Raw genomic sequence first — 19,412 nt, 5'->3', positions numbered from 1 at the left:
CCCTCACACAGCTCTATCAACTGCAAAATGAAAACATTACAGGTTTTGGAACAAGTCAACATAAGCAATTTTTTTTTTATGAATTTCAGATTTTTTTTTTACACCACTTGAAAAAGTTATATGCAAGTTTGGTATTGACTTATCATACTGAAGAGGAGAATCATATTTCCAAGTCATTTTTACTACACAATCAACATCATAAAACCCCAATAAATGGAAGTGGAATTGTGGGTTTTTTTTCCTCCTCGCAATTTCACCTCATTTTAAATTTTTTACCAATTTTACAGTATATATACATGTATGTATGGTAATATAAATGGTGTCATTCAAAAGTATAATTTGTCCTGAAAAAAATAAGCCCTTATATGTCTAATTAGGTGAAAATATAAAACAGTTCTGGCTCTTGGAAGAAAGTGATGAAAAAGCGAAAATGTTAAAGTGAAAAACTGTTAGGTCCTTACAGGGCTATTTCCAGTTTTTGTGTTACATGTATTTTTTAAAAAATATTGGCAATCTTTATTTTTTTACATTATGATCTGTATTTAAAAACAGAACAAAACAAAATTAGTATACAAAATAATCAATATAAAATGGCAGGGTTGTTCCATTCCATTCTGGCTATGTACAGTACATGTGTTTTTGGAAACAATAGTGAGTTATTTTAGAGTCTAAAAAAATCCGAGTGGACAGTATGAAAACTTACTTTTAATAGAGAATTTGACATGATTTAAACAATCTTTTTATGAATTTTTTGATGATAGCTTTCTTTTAAGGCACCACTCCAGAGTTTTGATTTTTTTTCAATGCTGAAGTGGCGTTTTAAAAATAAGCCTCCTGCTCCCTTGTCATATACTCAACTTCTGGCGGCATCGCCTTCTACCAACACCATTCTGATCCCGTGGCGTCACCTTGCGCCCATAACTTCTGACTGGACGGATGTCAGAAGTTACATCACAAGCTCCCAAAGTATCTCTATGAGAGTCAGAACAAGGCTATCATAGAGATGCATTGAATTGTGACGTGTGGCGCACTCCATGAAACACTAAAGCAGCCGGCAGGTCACAAATCGCTGGAGAACAACTGAAGCGGTAGCGATAGAAGATGAAGATGCTGGAAAGTGAGTTTAAGGGCAGTCACACTGTCGTATGACTTGCACAAGTGCAATGCAAGAAAATCTTGCATTGCACTTGGCTCCATTTAAGACAATGGTGCAGCTCACGTCTGTGAGTTTTTCCTCATCCCTAATCAGACTGAGGAAAAAATCGTAACATGCTGCGATTTTCTGTGAGTCTTGGATCACTCGCACCCATACATGTATATGGGTGCGAGTGAAACATCGAACTGCACTTGGATGACATCACTCACTGCCTCTCCTCCGCATCTGTGATACGATCACAAGATCAGATCATAGATGCATGACACTTGGCTCATGCTCACAGCAGAGCTGGAGCCGAGGGTCATTATCATATCACATCTGATGCTCTCGCATCGGATGCCATACGCTAATGGGACTCCAACCTAATACAGGGTTTAGAGGACTTCAATTTAAAGAGAATCTGTCAGCATATTTTTGCTAACTCATCTGAGAATAACATTATTTAGGCAAAGTGATCCTGAATCCAACGATGTATCCATTAGATTATTGGCTGCAGCCATTCTGAAACAGTCAGAATTTTTCACTTTAGTCATGTAGCTGAGTCGAGGGAGCTGTCCCCACCCACACCAGGCTCTCTATAGAGATTGTACATAGGTGTGCTTAAACAAACATAGCAAACAAACAAAAGATAAGACTGTAACAAGACAGGCATGGCTGAACTTTCTGTGTTAACCCTAGTAACATGCTGGCTTCTGTTTCCATAGCAAAAACCTGCTGACAGATTCCCTTTAAAGCACCAATCCAGCAGTGTAATTAAAATACACTGGAGTGTCGATTTAAGGAATAAAACGGCTTTAACATATTAGGGACAGTACAACATAGTGACGTGTCGCGTGACTATGAATTTAGAGTGCTGCATTGCAAGAGAGTGCATCTAATGATTTCCTACGTTGTCACATTGCCACTGTGATACAGGCTGCAATTACAGCAAAATCAGAGCTCTAAAATAGTAACTTTTCAGCAAGTCGCAGAAAAGTTGCACAGATGTTTTTCATTGGGTGACTTGTCTGAGAATTGCTGTCATGCAACAAGTCGCTGTGTAGCTCTAGTCTTATAGTGTAAAGTGATAAAAGCACAAGTGAAAACATATCTTATATATAAAAAAATACCGTGACAGAAATGATGTGTAGAATACCTGACAGAAATACCACCAAAGAGTGTTCGGTGTTGGGCCTTTCCTCATAGTCCAGTGTTACTTGTGCAGAGCCCTGGCGGGTGTAGCATCGCACTGACGATTTTTGGCTGACGTCACCACTTCGGTATATGATGGCTGATACTTGCTTATCCTTCTCATTCACATTATATACTGGCTCCTTGAACTGCACCTTGGGCACTGCAAGTAACAAATAACAAATTGTTAAGATTTTGATGTGAAAGTATTAAAGGTACTGTCACACTTAGCGACGCTGCAGCGATCCCACCAGCAATCTGACCTGGCAGGGATCGCTGGAGCGTCGCTACATGGTCACTGGTGAGCTGTCAATCAGGCAGATCTCCACAGCGATCAGAGATCAGCCACCAGCCACCAGCGACCCGTGTAACGACGACGCTGTGCTTGATAACCATAGTACACATTGGGTTACTAAGCAAAGCTCTTTGCTTACAGTTACCCGATGTGTACCTTGGCTACATGTGTAGGGAGCAGGGAGCCGGCTTCTAGAAGCTGCGGACGCTGGTAACCAAGGTAAATATCGGGTAACCAAGCAAAGCGCTTTGCTTGGTTACCCGATGTGTACCTTGGTTACCAGCGTTCGCAGAAGCCGGCTCCCTGCTCCCTGCACATTCAGATCGTTGCTCTCTCGCTGTCAAACACAGCGATGTGTGCTTTACAGCGGGAGAGCAACGACCAAAAATGGTCCAGGACATTCAGCAACGACCGACGACCTCACAGCAGGGGCCAGGTCGTTGCTGGATGTCACACACAGCGACATCGCTAGCAAGATCGCTGTTGCATCACAAAAAACGTGACTCAGCAGCGATGTCGCTAGCGATGTCGCTTAGTGAGATGTGGCCTTAAGGAGCAAGTATATCTGCTGTGTACTCAAGGTCTAGAGAATCAATTTCATACAGGAAAGGCCATTAGAATGAAAGAGATCAATTTGGTTAATTCCGTTATAAGATATTATATAGTAATTGTAGCACTTGTGACATCAATATGCATCACGTGTAATCGTAATTTTTTCCAACAATATTCAGAACTGGCTACTTAGTGATAATCAACTTACAGTCCGAGATGGTGTCATTGATAGTGACGGTGGTTTTGCTTGGCTCTCCGAGTGCACCATTCACAGGCATCCGGAGAACTAGTTCAAACTTTTCAAGACCTTCTAAAACCGGTTGGCCCAAGTCATCAAGGATGGTCACACGAAAACTTTGCACGTTCACACCAGGGGCAAAGTCAAGATTTCTACTTATGCCGACATAATCTGTTCCAGCTGCAGTGTAAAAGAAACAAGGATGAGTAAGAAAGCCAATTCATCTGCTCACTCCATCTTGTTATGTTAACATCTTATGTGGTAGAACTGATTCTGAAAATAGGTAAAGAAAACAAATTCCCAGCAGTTACTTTGCAGATCATCACCCTACAGAGCACACGAAACCTTCAACACAGGCTTGTGTTCTGCTGACCGACATAGTTAGTGCTAATAATAGATTTATGTCAGCAACTTGCTGGATATGCAATTCCCTTATATACAAGAATGCTCCCAGCAACATCAACCTATGCGCTCTTCAATTTTAGATTAGTTTATCATTCCATTTATGTTAATATTTTTGTGCAAATTGCAACATTTCATAGTCATTACTTAAAATGGTTATCCACTACTTTTACATTGATGGCCTATCGTTAGGATAAGGCATCAATGTCTGATCACTCGAGGTCCGACACCTGGCACTCAGTGGCAGTGGCAGTAGCAGGTTGTTGCCTAACATTGAGGATGGTACTATCCGGCTTAAAAAGTCTTGGTTTAAATTTATCATTAAAGGAAACCTGTGAGGTCCCCTATGTCCTCCAATCCAGCAGCATTGATACCTGAATGCCCAAATTCCCTCTCTAACCAGTCCTGTAAAATGCTATTAACTAATATCAATGTCACAGGTGCAGAATGCCTATAAAACAACCACCCCCAGCCTATTATAACAGGAGGGGGAGGTTGCTGGCAAAAAACTGCACACAAATAAGATCTAATATAGGGCGTCAGTCACACAGATATGTGTAATGCACAGTGTCCAGGCAAAGCCTATTGATCACGCCCTTCTATTAGGTCAGGCGGGCTGCCCAGCACCTAGGTGCATTGGCACAATGGACAGACATCCCAGGGGACCGGCTGCATTCTGCAAAATTGTGCGATAATAAAATGATAAAATTGATAATAAATGTGAGGTATTGGTCATATTTTGGCCATAATATATAAGCTCGTAACCCATACGTCAAGGGTCCCCACGCTTACGAGTCCCTACCCACATCAAAAAAAGCTCATCATAGGACATTAGTATATATTCATAGAAAAAACTCACCAAAAATAAAGCCAACAGCCAAAAACTGGTCTAATATTTATCATTTTATTATCGCACAATTTTGCAGGATGCAGCCGGTCCCCTGGGATGTCTGTCCATTGTGCCAATGCACCTAGGTGCTGGGCAGCCCGCCTGACCTAATAGAAGGGCGTGATCAATAGGCTTTGCCTGGACACTGTGCATTGCACGTATCTGTGTGACTGACGCCCTATATTAGATCTTATTTGTGTGCATTTTTTTGCCAGCAACCTCCCCCTCCTGTTATAATAGGCTGGGGGTGGTTGTTTTATAGGCATTCTTCACCTGTGATCTTCCAACCTTTATCATGGGGGGCCGTATGCATCTTGCATGTGCTTTTGCCACTATCTGATCAGTTTTTGGCTGTTGGCTTTATTTTTGGTGAGTTTTTTCTATGAATATATACTAATGTCCTATGATGAGCTTTTTTTGATGTGGTTAGGGACTTGTAAGCGTGGGGACCCTTGACGTATGGGTTACGAGCTTATATATTATGGCCAAAATATGACCAATACCTCACATTTATTATCAATTTTATCATTTTATTATCGCACAATTTTGCAGGATGCAGCCGGTCCCCTGGGATGTCTGTCCATTGTGCCAATGCACCTAGGTGCTGGGCAGCCCGCCTGACCTAATAGAAGGGCGTGATCAATAGGCTTTGCCTGGACACTGTGCATTGCACGTATCTGTGTGACTGACGCCCTATATTAGATCTTATTTGTGTGCAGTTTTTTGCCAGCAACCTCCCCCTCCTGTTATAATAGGCTGGGGGTGGTTGTTTTATAGGCATTCTGCACCTGTGATCTTCCAACCTTTATCATGGGGGGCCGTATGCATCTTGCATGTGCTTTTGCCACTATCTGACCAGTTTTTGGCTGTTGGCTTTATTTTTGGTGAGTTTTTTCTATGAATATATACTAATGTCCTATGATGAGCTTTTTTTAACTAATCATCAGGAGTCATCACCAGCCCCTGGAAATCTCGATCATGTGTGCGGCTCATTTCGACCTTGTTAGAGCACCTCCGAAGCAGGGTAGACATTTCCCAGCTTCATTAGGGGCGCTGCATATGACCAGAAGTTCAGAAGATGTGCACGTGAGCTGTCTTCTGAACTTCCAGTCATCTGCAGTGCTCCTAATGAAGCCGGGAAGCGTACTCCCTGCTTCTTAGGTGCACTGATGCAACCAAAATGAGTTGAGATTTCCAGGAGCTGGCGGTACCACTGGTTCTTGGAAATCATGTTATCACATCCACAGGGGCATGATAACTAGAGATGAGCGAATCAGTCGCTGTTCGGCTCGAGCTTGGTTCGCCGAACCGAGGTCTCGTTCGAGTTCGGTACGGCGAACAGGTTCGGCGAACCACTCGAACCCATAGGAAACAATGGGAGGCAATCACAAACACATAAAAACACATTATAAATTTACACATACAGTTAATAAACATTGCCATAACACTTACCGGTCCCCAGGATGTGTCCTGCACTCTGTCTCCTGCCGCTATTCCTCCCGATAATCGCTGCGTCCTCCCGGTAACCAGCAGCACTGACAGGACCTACGTGATGTCGTCAAAATAGCATGTGACCAGTCACGTGTCTGTTATCTCATTGGCTACAGACTGGTTACATGGCTAGACGTCATGTCCTGTCCTAGGTCCTGTCAGTGCATCTCCCAGTACACGGTGATCGTTTGTGTATCTCTGTGTACTGGTGAGATACTCTAGCACACGGTCGTCTCCCCGTTCTGCTTCCCCATTCCGTTAGTGACCGGCTGACACAGCCGGTCCATAACGGAGATCACTGTTGCCATAGCAACGCGCCTGTCAGTGGTGACATCACCGCTATTCAGCACGGAGCCTCTGATCACTTAGGCTGCATGGGAAGCAGCGTCCTTTCTCCCATGCTGTCTGATAGAGCAGAGCTGAATGTGTTGAAGGGGAAAGGAGACAGAAGACCATGGATCGTGGAGGGGTGAGAGGGAGTAATACACATGGAGTCTCTAATGTGTCTGTGTATTTATTTCTTTTAAAGTATTTTAACTGTGTGTGGTGTCTTTTTTTAACCCTTTATTGGAGATTCTTAATGGCCGGGTCAAACTTGCCTGACATTAAGAATCTCTGGCTTAATACTAGCTAGTAATACAAAGCCAGTATTAACCCTTATTACCCAGCAAGCCACCGTCACCAGGGCTGTTGGAAGAGTTGGATACAGCACCAGATGATGGCGCTTCTATGAAAGCGCCATTTTCTGGGGCGGCTGTGGACTTCAATTCGCAGCAGAGGCGCCCACAAACCTTGGGCTAACCTGTGCTGCGGATTCCAATCCCCAGCTACCTAGTTGTACCTGTCTGGACACAAAAATGGGGCGAAGCTCATGTCATTTGTTTTTTAATTATTTCATGAAATTCATGAAATAATTAAAAAAAGGGCTTCCCTATATTTTAAGTTCCCAGCCGGGTACAAATAGGCAGCTGGGGGTTGGGGGCAGCCCGTACCTGCCTGCTGTACCTGGATAGCATACAAAACTATGGCGAAGCTCACGTAATTTTTTTTTCTTCATTTTTTTTTTGCGTAAAAAATGCTTCCCTGGATTTTCCATTGCCAGTGAAGGTAACACCAAGCAGTGGGGGTTGGCAGCCAGTAGCTGCTTGGATTACCCATAGCTAGCAATACAAAAAATGCAGCAGGAGCCCATATATATATTTTTTTAATTATTTATTTAAATAACTAAAAAAAAAGGGCTTCCCTGTATTTTGATTGTCTGACATGACAGAACTGTAAAAATAAATCATTAAAAAATGACGTAGCGCCCCGCGGTATTTTTGATTCTCAGCGCAGATAAAGCAGACAGCTACGGGATGCCACCCCCATCTGCCTGGCGTTACCTTGGCTGGCAATCAAAATACAGGGAAGCCCATTAATTTTTTTTATTTAAAAAAATAGTTTAAAAAAAAATGACGTGGGGTCCCCCATTTTTGATAGCCAGCTAGGGTAAAGCAGACGGCTGTAGCCTGAAAACCATAGCTGGCAGCTTTACCGTGGTTGGGGATCCAATGTGGAGGTCACCCCAGGCTCTTTTTTATAATTATTTTATAAATAATAATTACAAAAAAAAAGAAGGGTCCCCCCAAATTGGATCACCAGCCAAGGTAAAGCGAACAGCTGTGGTCTGGTATTCTCAGGGTGGGAAGGTCCATAGTTATTGGGCCTTCACAGCCTAAAAATAGCAGGCCGCAGGCGCCCCAGAAGTGGTGCATCCACTAGATGCGCCAATCCTGGCGCTTCACCCCAGCTCATCCCGTGCCCTGGTGCAGTGGCAAACGGGGTAATAAATGGGGGTGATACTAGCTGTAAGGTCACCTGACATCAAGCCCAGCAGTTTGTGATGTCATGGTGTCGCGGGCGGAGGAGGGGACGCTGCGCTCTCCCACTGCTCGGGTCCGGCTGCCGCTGCTGCTGCGGCCTCTGCTGCTCGGTGGCTCGAGCGATGTGCCGGATCCTGGGGACTCGAGCGGCGCTCCTCGCCCGTGAGTGAAAAGGGGTTTGGTTTTGGGGATTTATTGTCCGTGACGCCACCCACGGTTGTGGTGATTGTGTGGACACCACCGCTGCTCTGTATGGGGATCCCGGGAGCGGTGACAGGGAGCAGCAGAGTTGTTATTCTTCCCCTCCGTGGGTAGGGGGTTGGTTGTCCCGGGGTCCGGTGATGGGGTAGGGATGGATGGCAGGCCGGGTGCGGGGCCTGGTGAGGTGCAGGGTCGCGGGGGCAGCGCTGTGCCGTACGGCACGGTGGTACTCACTCAGCCTGAGACGTTGACACAGTTCTCGGTAAAACACACGGCTGGAAAGACGGTTCCCACGGACGGCTGCTGTTGCTTTTCCCCGGTAGTTGGCGGTGACGGTCTCTGTCCCTGCACCTAGTGTAATGTTGGTAGCGATGGGTTCCCACCGGTAACCCGCTCCCCGACTTGGATATGGGCCGGAGGAGCCCCTCTTTGCCCGCAGGCGCTGGCCCTGAGAAACTGGTGCCTTGGCGGTGGCGGTGTCTCTCTCCTACGGTTGGACTGTTGCCTTCAATCGGGACTTAGTTGTTGGGAGACCCGGAGGTCCCCTTCACTGACGGATTTGGCAAATTCACGGCGACTCCTAGCCTTGCCGGGATCCGAAAGGCCCCTGCCAATGGTGCTGGCTTCTCCTTGTATACCGGTCCGGTACCGCCGGGCCACCACCCGTCCACGGTCCTTTCGGCAACCTCCGATCAGCCTCTCTAACCTTGCTGTCTCAGTCTGGGGCACACACCCGGACCAACTTCAGGCTTTCAAACTGTCACTTTGTCCTTCACCTCAACTCCTCTCACTTGCTCCTCTACCACTTCACTCTAACTTCAACTTCAGCTCCAACTAATCTGCCTGGTTTTCCCGCCTCCAGGACTGTGAACTCCTCGGTGGGTGGAGCCAACCGCCTGGCCCACTTCCTGGTGTGGACATCAGCCCCTGGAGGAAGGCAACAAGGATTTTTGGTGTAGCTTTGGTGTACCTATCCGGGGTGTATGGTGTGGTGGTGTCATTACCTGTGACCCCTGGCTTGCCCAGGGCGTCACATTCCCCCTTAGCAAAATGCAGACCGTCCGCGGGCTGCCCGTCCAACACCGGTTTTATTTTTCTGAAAAAAGATAAAAACATACATACAAGTAAAAGAACATCATCCCACAACGGGAGGCACTTTTCTTAAACGTTACGGTAACGGTTGCGGCTGCCGCTCTCTCCCACCCAAGTAACCTGGCCCTGATGCTGCCCGTAAGAAACAGGCAGCACCCCTTGACCCCAGTCCTGAACCAAGTCACCCGAGCGGGATCTGTCCTTCCCCTCCAGAGGGTAGCCACCGGTTCCTGTGGTGGCTGGGCCCCAGCCTGCTCCACTGCGGGCCCTCCCTCCAACCTGCCTCTCCGGAGGCGGTAACGGTAAGCTGCAACAACACAACATATTTACATGCCACTAACGTTTGTGGTTGCCCTGCAAGTTCACGGGCTTGTCCGTAAGGAGTCCCTTACGCAACTTTAAGCGGTCCCCACGGGGACAACGGTGCCGGCAACGGCCGGTTCAATCACGGTTGCTGACAATCAGATGAGACTTCGGTGATCATTTTCATTTTCTCATAACTTTCAAAACTTTTAAACACACATATTCACCCCCCCTCTAAATAGTAGTTTCCCTGTACCTAAGTGGGGGTCTACCTAGGTTGGGGCGAGTGGACCTGCGGGGTCCAGTGTCAATGGTGACAGGCTGCGGGGGAGAGAGAACAATCAGTCCCCCTTCCCTGTCATCATGTGGGGCAGGCGGAGGCATAGGGGAACTGGGCACAGGTTCATACCTGGGCGCTGGCACTGGCTCTGGCTCACGGTTGACCACCTCCATCCTTTCTTCATCCACGGGTTGTGGGAATATTATCACTGGAAGAATCACCGCGCCGTTCTGTGTAGGCCAGTCCACTGGGAAGTCACCCATCATGGTGTGGATTACCTCTTTTGCCTTCTCCGCTGGTGGAGGAACCGGAACTTCAGCCATTGCCCTCAATGCCGGTGGGCACCTTTTCAGATGGTCCCGGGAAACCGTGGCCAAAGTGCCCCCTTGGTCACGACTAATCTGGTAGGCCTTCCCATCTTCCCATCCTGTGGGCTGTATGACGTATGGGGTTTGTTCCCATTGATCATCCAGCTTGTGGGTCTTCCTTTTCCGCTTCAGCACCACATCTCCAGGCTGGAAAGGGCCAGCAGACGCCTTCTGGTTGAAGTGCCGCTCCTGTTGTTCCCGACTCCGACTTAAATTCTTCTCCACATATTCCTGAATCTGTCGGTACTGAACCCTCCGCCGAGTGTCCCATCCAGCCGTCGAGGGGAGTGTTTCTGGGGCTTCCAGTCCCATTTCCAGGTCCACCGGCAGTCGGCCGGGGCGAGCCCTCATCAGATAGGCTGGGGTGCACTTCGTTGAGCTGGACGGGATATTATTGTACATATCGACCAAGTCAGGCAGCTTCTCCGGCCACAGGTTCCGCTCTTCTAGCGGCAACGTCTTGAGGAGGCCAAGGACCAAATGGTTCATCTTCTCACACATACCGTTGGTTTGGGCATGGTAAGGCGTGGTCCGGATCTTCTTGCAGCCGTACAGCTGACAGAACTCATGGAACACCTTCGCTTCAAAGGCTGGGCCTTGGTCAGTAAGCACCTTCTCAGGGTATCCATGTGGTCGGCAGAAGTAAGCTTGGAACGCTCTAGCGGCGGTACGGCCGGTTAGGTCTTTGACCGGGACAACTACCATGAACCTTGAGTAATGATCCACTATGGTCAGAGCGTAGGTGTAGCCACTTCGGCTGGGGGTGAGATTTACATGGTCCAAGGCAACCAGCTCCAGCGGCTGATGTGTAATGATCGGGTGTAGGGGCGCCTTCTGGTTAGCCTCGTCCTTCCTCCTCAGCAAGGACCGCACTCTCGACACCAGGCCTCTACAGACTCCCGCATCCCACTCCAATAGAACCGCTCTCTCAACAGCATCTCCAGCTTCTTCCATCCGAAGTGTCCGGCACCATCATGGTATGCTTGCAGAATGGTGGGTACATTAGCTTGGGGAATCACCAACTGGCGGATTTTCTCATGAGTCTTCGGGTTGATCAGCTCACGGTACAACTTCCCTTGGTGTAGATACAGCCGGGTCCGTTCCTTCCACAAGCGTTGGGCTTCAGCTGGGGCGGCAGGGTCTATCCCAGCAGCGCCTCGCTCCACCAGGGTCTTGACTAGGCGGACAGCGGGCGCCTGGTTTTGAGCTTCCTGCCACTCCTGACTTGGCAGCGGGTCCAGGTTCACCCGTGGTTGGTGGACATGTACCTTCTCAGTTGGCGGCTGGTGAAATGCAGGCAACTCGATCTCTTCAAGGTCGTCATCTTCACACCCTTCTTCTGACAAATGGGGCATCCGAGAGAGTGCATAAGCATTAACGTTGACACGACCGGCCCTGTATTTGATTGTGAAGTCATAGTTGGCTAGCCTGGCCACCCACCGCTGCTCCAACGCACCCAACTTGGCCGTGTCCAGGTGAGTCAGCGGATTGTTATCCGTGAAAGTGGTGAATTTTGCTGCGGCCAAGTAATGGCAGAACCGCTCGGTGATAGCCCATACCAACGCCAGGAGTTCAAGCTTGAAGGAGCTGTAGTTCTCAGGGTTCCTTTCAGTCGGCCGGAGCTTTCGGCTAGCATAAGCAATCACTTTTTCCTTCCCGTCCTGGACCTGGGATAGGACTGCCCCCAAACCCACATTGCTGGCATCAGTGTAGAGGATGAATGGGTGGCTGTAATCAGGGTACGCTAGGACCTCCTCTCCGGTCAAGGCCGCTTTCAGCTGGCGAAAGGATTCCTCATGCCTTTCTTCCCACACCAGTGGGGCTCCGATGGGCCTACCACCTTTGGTCTGTCCCACGAGGAGGTCTTGCATGGGGGCAGCCATCTTCGTGTACCCCTTGATGAAGCGTCGGTAGTACCCCACCAGACCCAGAAACTGCCTTACTTCCCTCACTGTGGTTGGTCTTGGCCAGTCTTGGATGGCAGTGATCTTCTCGGTGTCGGGGGCGGCACCTTCTGCACTCACTACATACCCCAGGTACTGCACTCTGGGTTTCAGCAGGTGACACTTAGAGGGCTTCAACTTCATCCCGTATTTGGCAAGGGACGCGAACACCTCGGCCAGGTGCTCCAGATGGGCTTCATACGTCTGAGAGTACACAATCCAGGTATAACAGGACGGTCTCGAAGTTTAGATGCCCCAGACAGCACTCCATCAGCCGTTGGAAGGTTCCAGGGGCCTTGCACAGCCCGAACGGCATACTATTGAATTCACAGAGCCCCATTGGGGTGGTGAAGGCAGTTTTCTCCCGGTCCTCCGGTGCCACCGCTACTTGCCAGTACCCACTGGTGAGGTCAAGGGTAGAGAAGTAATTCGCAGTTCTCAGTGCGGCCAAAGACTCTTCAATACGGGGCAGTGGGTAAGCATCTTTATGCGTTATCTGGTTAATCTTCCGGTAATCCACACACATCCGCATGGTGCCATCCTTCTTCTTGACCAGTACCAACGGGGCGGCCCAGGGACTACAGCTGTCCCTAATAACCCCTGCCTCTTTCATGTTCCTCAACATATCCTTGGCACATTGGTAGTGTGCAGGGGGAATAGGCCTGTACCTCTCTTTGATAGGGGGGTGCTCACAGGTGGGGATGTGGTGTTGGACCCCTTTGATCTGTCCAAAGTCTAGTGGATGTTTGCTAAAAACTTGCTCATACTCCCGGACCACCCTGTATACCCATTCTTTGGGATGTGTAGGGGTATCGTCAGTGCCCATGTGTAACTGTTGGTGCCACTCGTCTAACTCCCCTTGGGGCGGGTGAGGGCTGGTAGCAGGTGGGGAAACTGGAGGAGCTGCCCCGTGGATGGTGTGGGGGTCCAGGGTGAGCAACTTGGCAAGGGTAGCATACCGGGGAAGCCTGACTTCTTCCTCCCCACAGTTCAGCACCCTCACGGGCACTCTCCCTTTTTTTACATCTACCACCCCTCGGGCGGCCATTACTGTGGGCCAGTGCTCGGAGGGCATGGGCTCTATCATGGCAAGGTAGTCACTCCCCTGAGGCCCTACTGCTGCCCTACACCAAATCATCATCTCACTCCTAGGGGGCACAATCAACGGAGCAGAATCCATCACTCTCACTCCACCAATCTCTCCTCCTGTTGAGTTTACATGCTGACGGTACATCAAGGCTCGGATCTCACGCTGCACAGCTCTCTGTCGGCTTCCCGCCGCCGTGGTGGCCAGCTGCTGTAGTAGGGCCAACACATCACTCATACAGTGCTCCATCACATTGGTTCCCAGCACTATCTTGGGGTTATGATCACTGGGTTCATTCATGATCACAATCATACCCTGGTGTTGCAGTTCAGCTCGCCCCACCGTCATAGCCACTTGTTTATACCCCACTTGGGTCAGTGGGAGTCCATCAGCAGCAATCAGTGTTATACTAGTATCTGGGGGAGCCAGCTCGTCTGTCCCCCAATACCGTTGGTACAATGTGTATGGTATGGTGGTTACCTGTGATCCAGTGTCCAAGAGAGCCATCACCGGTATGCCATCCACAGCCACGGGGATGATGGGCCGGGCCCCGATATACCGGTCACGCCAGTCTGGGGGGCCACGGGGTTCTACTCCTGAGGATTGGCCCGTGGCCCCAGGGGTTGCTCGTTTAACGGGCACGGTCGGAAGTAATGGCCAGGCTTGCTGCACCGGTAGCAAGTTGGAGGTCTGTTGCGCGAGTTGTTAGCACTTCTCCGCTGTATCCAGGGAACATCCTCAGGGCTGTAGGCGAGCTGTATCCCGGTTGGAGGCTGGGATCTGGTTAGAGGTTGGAGTGCGGCGAAAATCTTGGCGAGGTCTCCATCCATGCGACGGACCTGGGCAGCCAGTTCTTCCATCGTGCTGCTTGGAGCTGTAGGTACTGGAGAGGTTGGTAGGGCAGCGGCCACCACGACGGGGGCCGTCTCAACTGGCCACGGGGCTGGTTCCAAGACTTCCGAAGCTGGGGGTTGCAGAACTTTAATGGCCCGTTCCTTTAATACAGCAAAGTCCACATCAGGGTGTTCTAGGGCCCACAGCCGGAGTTGTTTGCGATCCTCAGAGGACGTCATCCCCTGCACAAATTGCTCTACCAACATTTTGTTGCTGTCCTCCTCTTTGATGGTGTCCACCCGCTTCAGTGTGCGGAGGGCGGTTTGCAGACGTAAAGCGTAGTCCCGAATGCTATCCACAGACCGTTGCCGACATTGGTAAAATTGCATCCTCAGCTCAGCCTCGGTACGGGTCTCAAAGGCAGTCTGTAGTTTCTCAAAGATGGTGGCTACAGAGAACCGGTCCCCCTCGGCCCAGGTATTCCCCTCCTGCTCAGCCGCGCCGGTTAGCTGGCCCAGCACTACCGCTGCACGTTGCTTATCAGTCAAGGGGTACAATTCCTGAGCGGGTTAAGCTTTTTCCGGAAGACCTGTAACGCATCAGGCTTCCCGTCGTACTGCAGTAGCCAGGTAGCTCCGGGCACATAGGGCAAGGAGAACGGCATCACCTGAGCGAGAGCTGGGACCGCGGCACCCCCCGCCAGCGCGGCCGGGACCTGGGCAGGCCCATTCCCATCCACGGGTGCCACTGCGGCTGCGACCACCGCTCCTCCAGCGGCTCCGTCGGGCGCAGACGTCCCCCTTAGCCTCTTTCCGGCCACTCCTTTATTGGGGCGGGGTTTTGGCCTTCGCGCCTCCACTACTCGAGGAGACGCTCGAGCGGGAACTCTTTGCGCCAAAGATGGCGGCTTCTGAAATTTTCCGGCCGGACACCTCCGGCGGTAACAAGGCGCACTTCTACCAGACGGCAGAGCGGTAAGATCCTGTTCGTGACGCCAAGTTGTCGCGGGCGGAAGAGGGGACGCTGCGCTCTCCCACTGCTCGGGTCCGGCTGCCGCTGCTGCTGCGGCCTCTGCTGCTCGGTGGCTCAAGTGATGTGCCGGATCCCGGGGACTCGAGCGGCGCTCCTCGCCCGTGAGTGAAAAGGGGTATGGTTTTGGGGATTTATTGTCCGTGACGCCACCCACGGTTGTGGTGATTGTGTGGACACCACCGCTGCTCTGTATGGGGATCCCAGGAGCGGTGACAGGGAGCAGCAGAGTTGTTATTCTTCCCCTCCGTGGGTAGGGGGTTGGTTGTCCCAGGGCCCGGTGATGGGGTAGGGATGGATGGCAGGCCGGGTGCGGGGCCTGGTGAGGTGCAGGGTCGCAGGGGCAGCGCTGTGCCGTACGGCACGGTGGTACTCACTCAGCCTGAGACGTTGACACAGTTTTCGGTAAAACACACGGCTGGAAAGACGGTTCCCACGGACGGCTGCTGTTGCTTTTCCCCGGTAGTTGGCGGTGACGGTCTCTGTCCCTGCACCTAGTGTAATGTTGGTAGCGATGGGTTCCCACCGGTAACCCGCTCCCCGACTTGGATATGGGCCGGAGGAGCCTCTCTTTGTCCGCAGGCGCTGGCCCTAAGAAACTGGTGCCTTGGCGGTGGCGGTGTCTCTCTCCTATGATTGGACTGTTGCCTTCAATCGGGACTTAGTTGTTGGGAGACCCGGAGGTCCCCTTCACTGACGGATTTGGCAAATTCACGGCGACTCCTAGCCTTGCCGGGATCCGAAAGGCCCCTGCCAATGGTGCTGGCTTCTCCTTGTATACCGGTCCGGTACCGCCGGGCCACCACCCGTCCACGGTCCTTTCGGCAACCTCCGATCAGCCTCTCCAGCAGACGATCACCACCGTCTGCTAACCTTGCTGTCTCAGTCCGGGGCACACACCCGGACCAACTTCAGGCTTTCAAACTGTCACTTTCTCCTTCACCTCAACTCCTCTCACTTGCTCCTCTACCACTTCACTCTAACTTCAACTTCAGCTCCAACTAATCTGCCTGGTTTTCCCGCCTCCAGGACTGTGAACTCCTTGGTGGGTGGAGCCAACCGCCTGGCCCACCCCCTGGTGTGGACATCAGCCCCTGGAGGAAGGCAACAAGGATTTTTGGTGTAGCTTTGGTGTACCTATCCGGGGTGTAGGGTGTGGTGGTATCATTACCTGTGACCCCTGGCTTGCCCAGGGCGTCACAATGGCATCTGTCAGATACCCGACATCACAAGCTGTCAGTACTAACAAAAAAATAGACAAAAAAAATTTATTTGAAAAAACACTCCCCAAAACATTCCCTCTTTCACTAATTTATTGTAAGAAAAAAAATAAGGGGGTCCCACAATGACTCTGGACCTTCTAGAATATGGGGGGACACGCTCAGGGAACGTATCCCCCATTTTCTAGGAGTGCAGACCCTCCATGTGAGGAGTGAGGGTGCAATGAATCTGCACACACTCTCCGGGGGTCCACAGCAGCAGAGTCCATGTCGTAACAGTTGCTACAAAAGCTGCAATGCCCTGCTCATGAGGTAAGGGCATGCCTAATCAGGAGAACTATTCTACATTTCCAAATATTGGTATTTACTGATATTATTGCTATTCCACCTACTATATATTGGGGATAGGATCTTGGAGATGGAATACCCCTTTAAGTCCAGTTATCCAGCTGAATGAATACTAAACAGAGCTCGCTATTTAGATGTGTTTTCTTGTGGCGTATAATGGACTCTCATGTTTGGTAGTCGTTCAGCAGGGCAACTATAAAATCAAATGCCTCCATTTGGAAATGTAGTATATAGCTCTCCTGATCAACTATGTTCCTTACCTCATGAGCAGGGCATTGCAGTAATAATAATAATTTATTCATTTATTTAGCGCTATTAATTCCATAGCGCTTTGCATACATTGGGAACACTGTCCCCTGTGAGACTGTGACCGGGGTTGTCTATGACGGCCGGTACGTCTCGCCCCGGTTGTGCTCCCTCCATGTATAGAAAGCAACTCCACTCCAGGGTTAATGCTGTTTCCCTGCAGGCTGAAAGGAGGGTTAAAAGGAAACAGGAACATGGGCGTGGGTCCCTAGTGTGAGGGAGTGAACACAACTCCCTGAGTTTCTGCCAGAGAAACACATGTGTACTGTTTTGGACTTTTGGTTTGTGCAATAAACCGTGTGCTGTGACCATTGGTGCCTGGATCCCGTGTCTTCTGCCGTGCAGCCGACCACGCTACCTCACAGATGGTGGAGAACGGCGGGCATGCCAGCCCGGTGAGGTGTAGCATCCATCCCTGGTGACCCGGTAGCACATGTCCTGGATTCGAGCGGCTAGATGTGTTTTCTTGTGGCGTATAACGGACTCTCATGTTTGGTAGTCATTCAGCAGGGCAACTATAAAATCAAATACCTCCATTTGGAAATGTAGTATAGCTCTCCTGATCAAATATGTTCCTTACCTCAGGAGCAGGGCATTGCAGTAATAATTACAATAATAATTCCATAGCGCTTTACATACATTGGGGACACTGTCCCCATTGGGACTCACAATCTAAATTCCCTATCTGTATGTCTTTGGAGTGTGGGAGGAAACCGGAGAACCGCAGGAAACCCATGCAAACACGGGGAGAAGATACAAACTCCTCCTTGCAGATGGTGTCCTTGGTAGGAATTGAACCCAGGACCTCAGCACTAGCAAGACTGCAGTGCTAACCACTGAGCAACCGTGACGCCCATTTAGCTTACAGATGCATAACCACCACTCACTGTGTCTGAACACAGGAAGCTGAGCTGACAGCCGCTCTGTGCATGCGGCAGCGTCTATTGTGAAGGAGAGGGCCGCGGGGGATCAACGCTGCACAGGTACCATGGGACACCGGGGAACACCGGTGGGGTTATAGGGGATGACCTAGCAGGGCCTGGGGAGGAGTTTTCTCTCGCATGTGTCATGGCACATGCGACAGAAATCAGAGGAGTAGGGTGAATGCGGCCGGCGCCTGCTGTGCCATCTTGGATTTCCGGGAGAGGGTCAGGGGGGGCACTTTGAAGACAGCGGGGGACCTGAGGGGTCCGGGGAGGAGATTTATCTCCCATCTGACATGTTTGTTCATGCCAGATGGGAGATAAATAATTTTTTACCGACGCTCTCATTTACTGTAACGTGATCATCGGTATACGGTGTAAACCGATGATCACGTGAGCGAGGGATCGGAAAAAACGGCCTAAATTATGATCTCCAGGGTCTCAGCTACCCCCTGAAACCCCGGAGATTTTCTGACGCTGGGGGGGTGCTATTTACATATTTCTGCCTGCTGTTTATAAACGGCAGACCAGAATAACGCTTCATTCACACAACCGATCCGTTTTTGCGGTCCGCAAAAAACGGTTAGTTTTTTTTACGGGTGCATCCGTGTGGCATCCGTTTCTGTTCCATATACGGTCCGTATGTCATCCGTGTGCCTTCCGTTTGTTTGCGTACTGCAAAAAAACAGAAGGAGGGAAAATACATACATTTACCCAGGATTTGTGACGCCCTGGACCCCCACGGGTCACAGGTAACAACACACAACACCACACACACCCCCACCCCAGTGAGACACCAGCAGCCAACAAGTCCTGACCGCCTCCCTCAGGTCTGGGGTTCGTGAGGTCAGGCGTCTATAAGATACCCGACATCACCAACCCAGTCAGTAATAAAAAAAAAATAGACGACAAACACATTTTTATTTGAAAAAACACTGCCCAAAACATTCCCTCTTTCACCAATTTATTAGAAAGAAAAACAAATCCAGGTCTGGTGTAATCCAAGCGGTTCCCATGATGATCCATACCATAGTCCCTTTCCCAGTCAATGAAGAGCAGAATGTTCCCCATTGGCTGGGAGAGCAATGCAGTGACCTGAGCTAACATCAATAGGTCAGCCAAGGTCACTGCAGGGCATGACAAGTGCTGCTGTCAGGAGCGAGGTACATTACCTGCGGTGATGATCTCCTGCACTGCTGATAGCAGACCTGTCACTGACTTCAATGACCTTTACAACCAAGTATCGCAAGAGCCTGTGACGTTACCGCTAGTGACAGTCTCTGGTCGGCAGCGAGAGGAGGAGATGTGACAAGCGGCGGCCATGGAGGACATTGACAGCTGAGGTCGGGAGGGTGGGACTTCATCACCGCAGGTAAGCCAAGCGGGGCCATGTGTGTGGAGTGCCAGGTAGGCGGACCCAAGC

General features: G+C 50.2%; 1 protein-coding gene across 1 annotated transcript in view; it reads right to left on the bottom strand.

Annotated features, from left to right (window-relative positions):
- Positions 1-19,412, bottom strand: part of FREM3 (FRAS1 related extracellular matrix 3) — a 146,600-nt gene that overhangs the window by 31,253 nt on the left and 95,935 nt on the right. The window contains exons 8-9 of the mRNA XM_075335800.1: positions 3,382-3,591; positions 2,292-2,489 (exon numbers count right to left, since the gene is read on the bottom strand). Of these exons, the coding sequence (XP_075191915.1) occupies positions 2,292-2,489; positions 3,382-3,591 (408 nt within the window). The remainder of the gene's footprint in view (positions 1-2,291; positions 2,490-3,381; positions 3,592-19,412) is intronic.

Source organism: Anomaloglossus baeobatrachus, chromosome 1 (assembly GCF_048569485.1).
Source record: "Anomaloglossus baeobatrachus isolate aAnoBae1 chromosome 1, aAnoBae1.hap1, whole genome shotgun sequence".
NCBI classification, from domain to species: domain Eukaryota; kingdom Metazoa; phylum Chordata; class Amphibia; order Anura; family Aromobatidae; genus Anomaloglossus; species Anomaloglossus baeobatrachus.
Note: the sequence above shows the minus strand (reverse complement) of the source record. Positions and strands in the feature narration are given on the sequence as shown.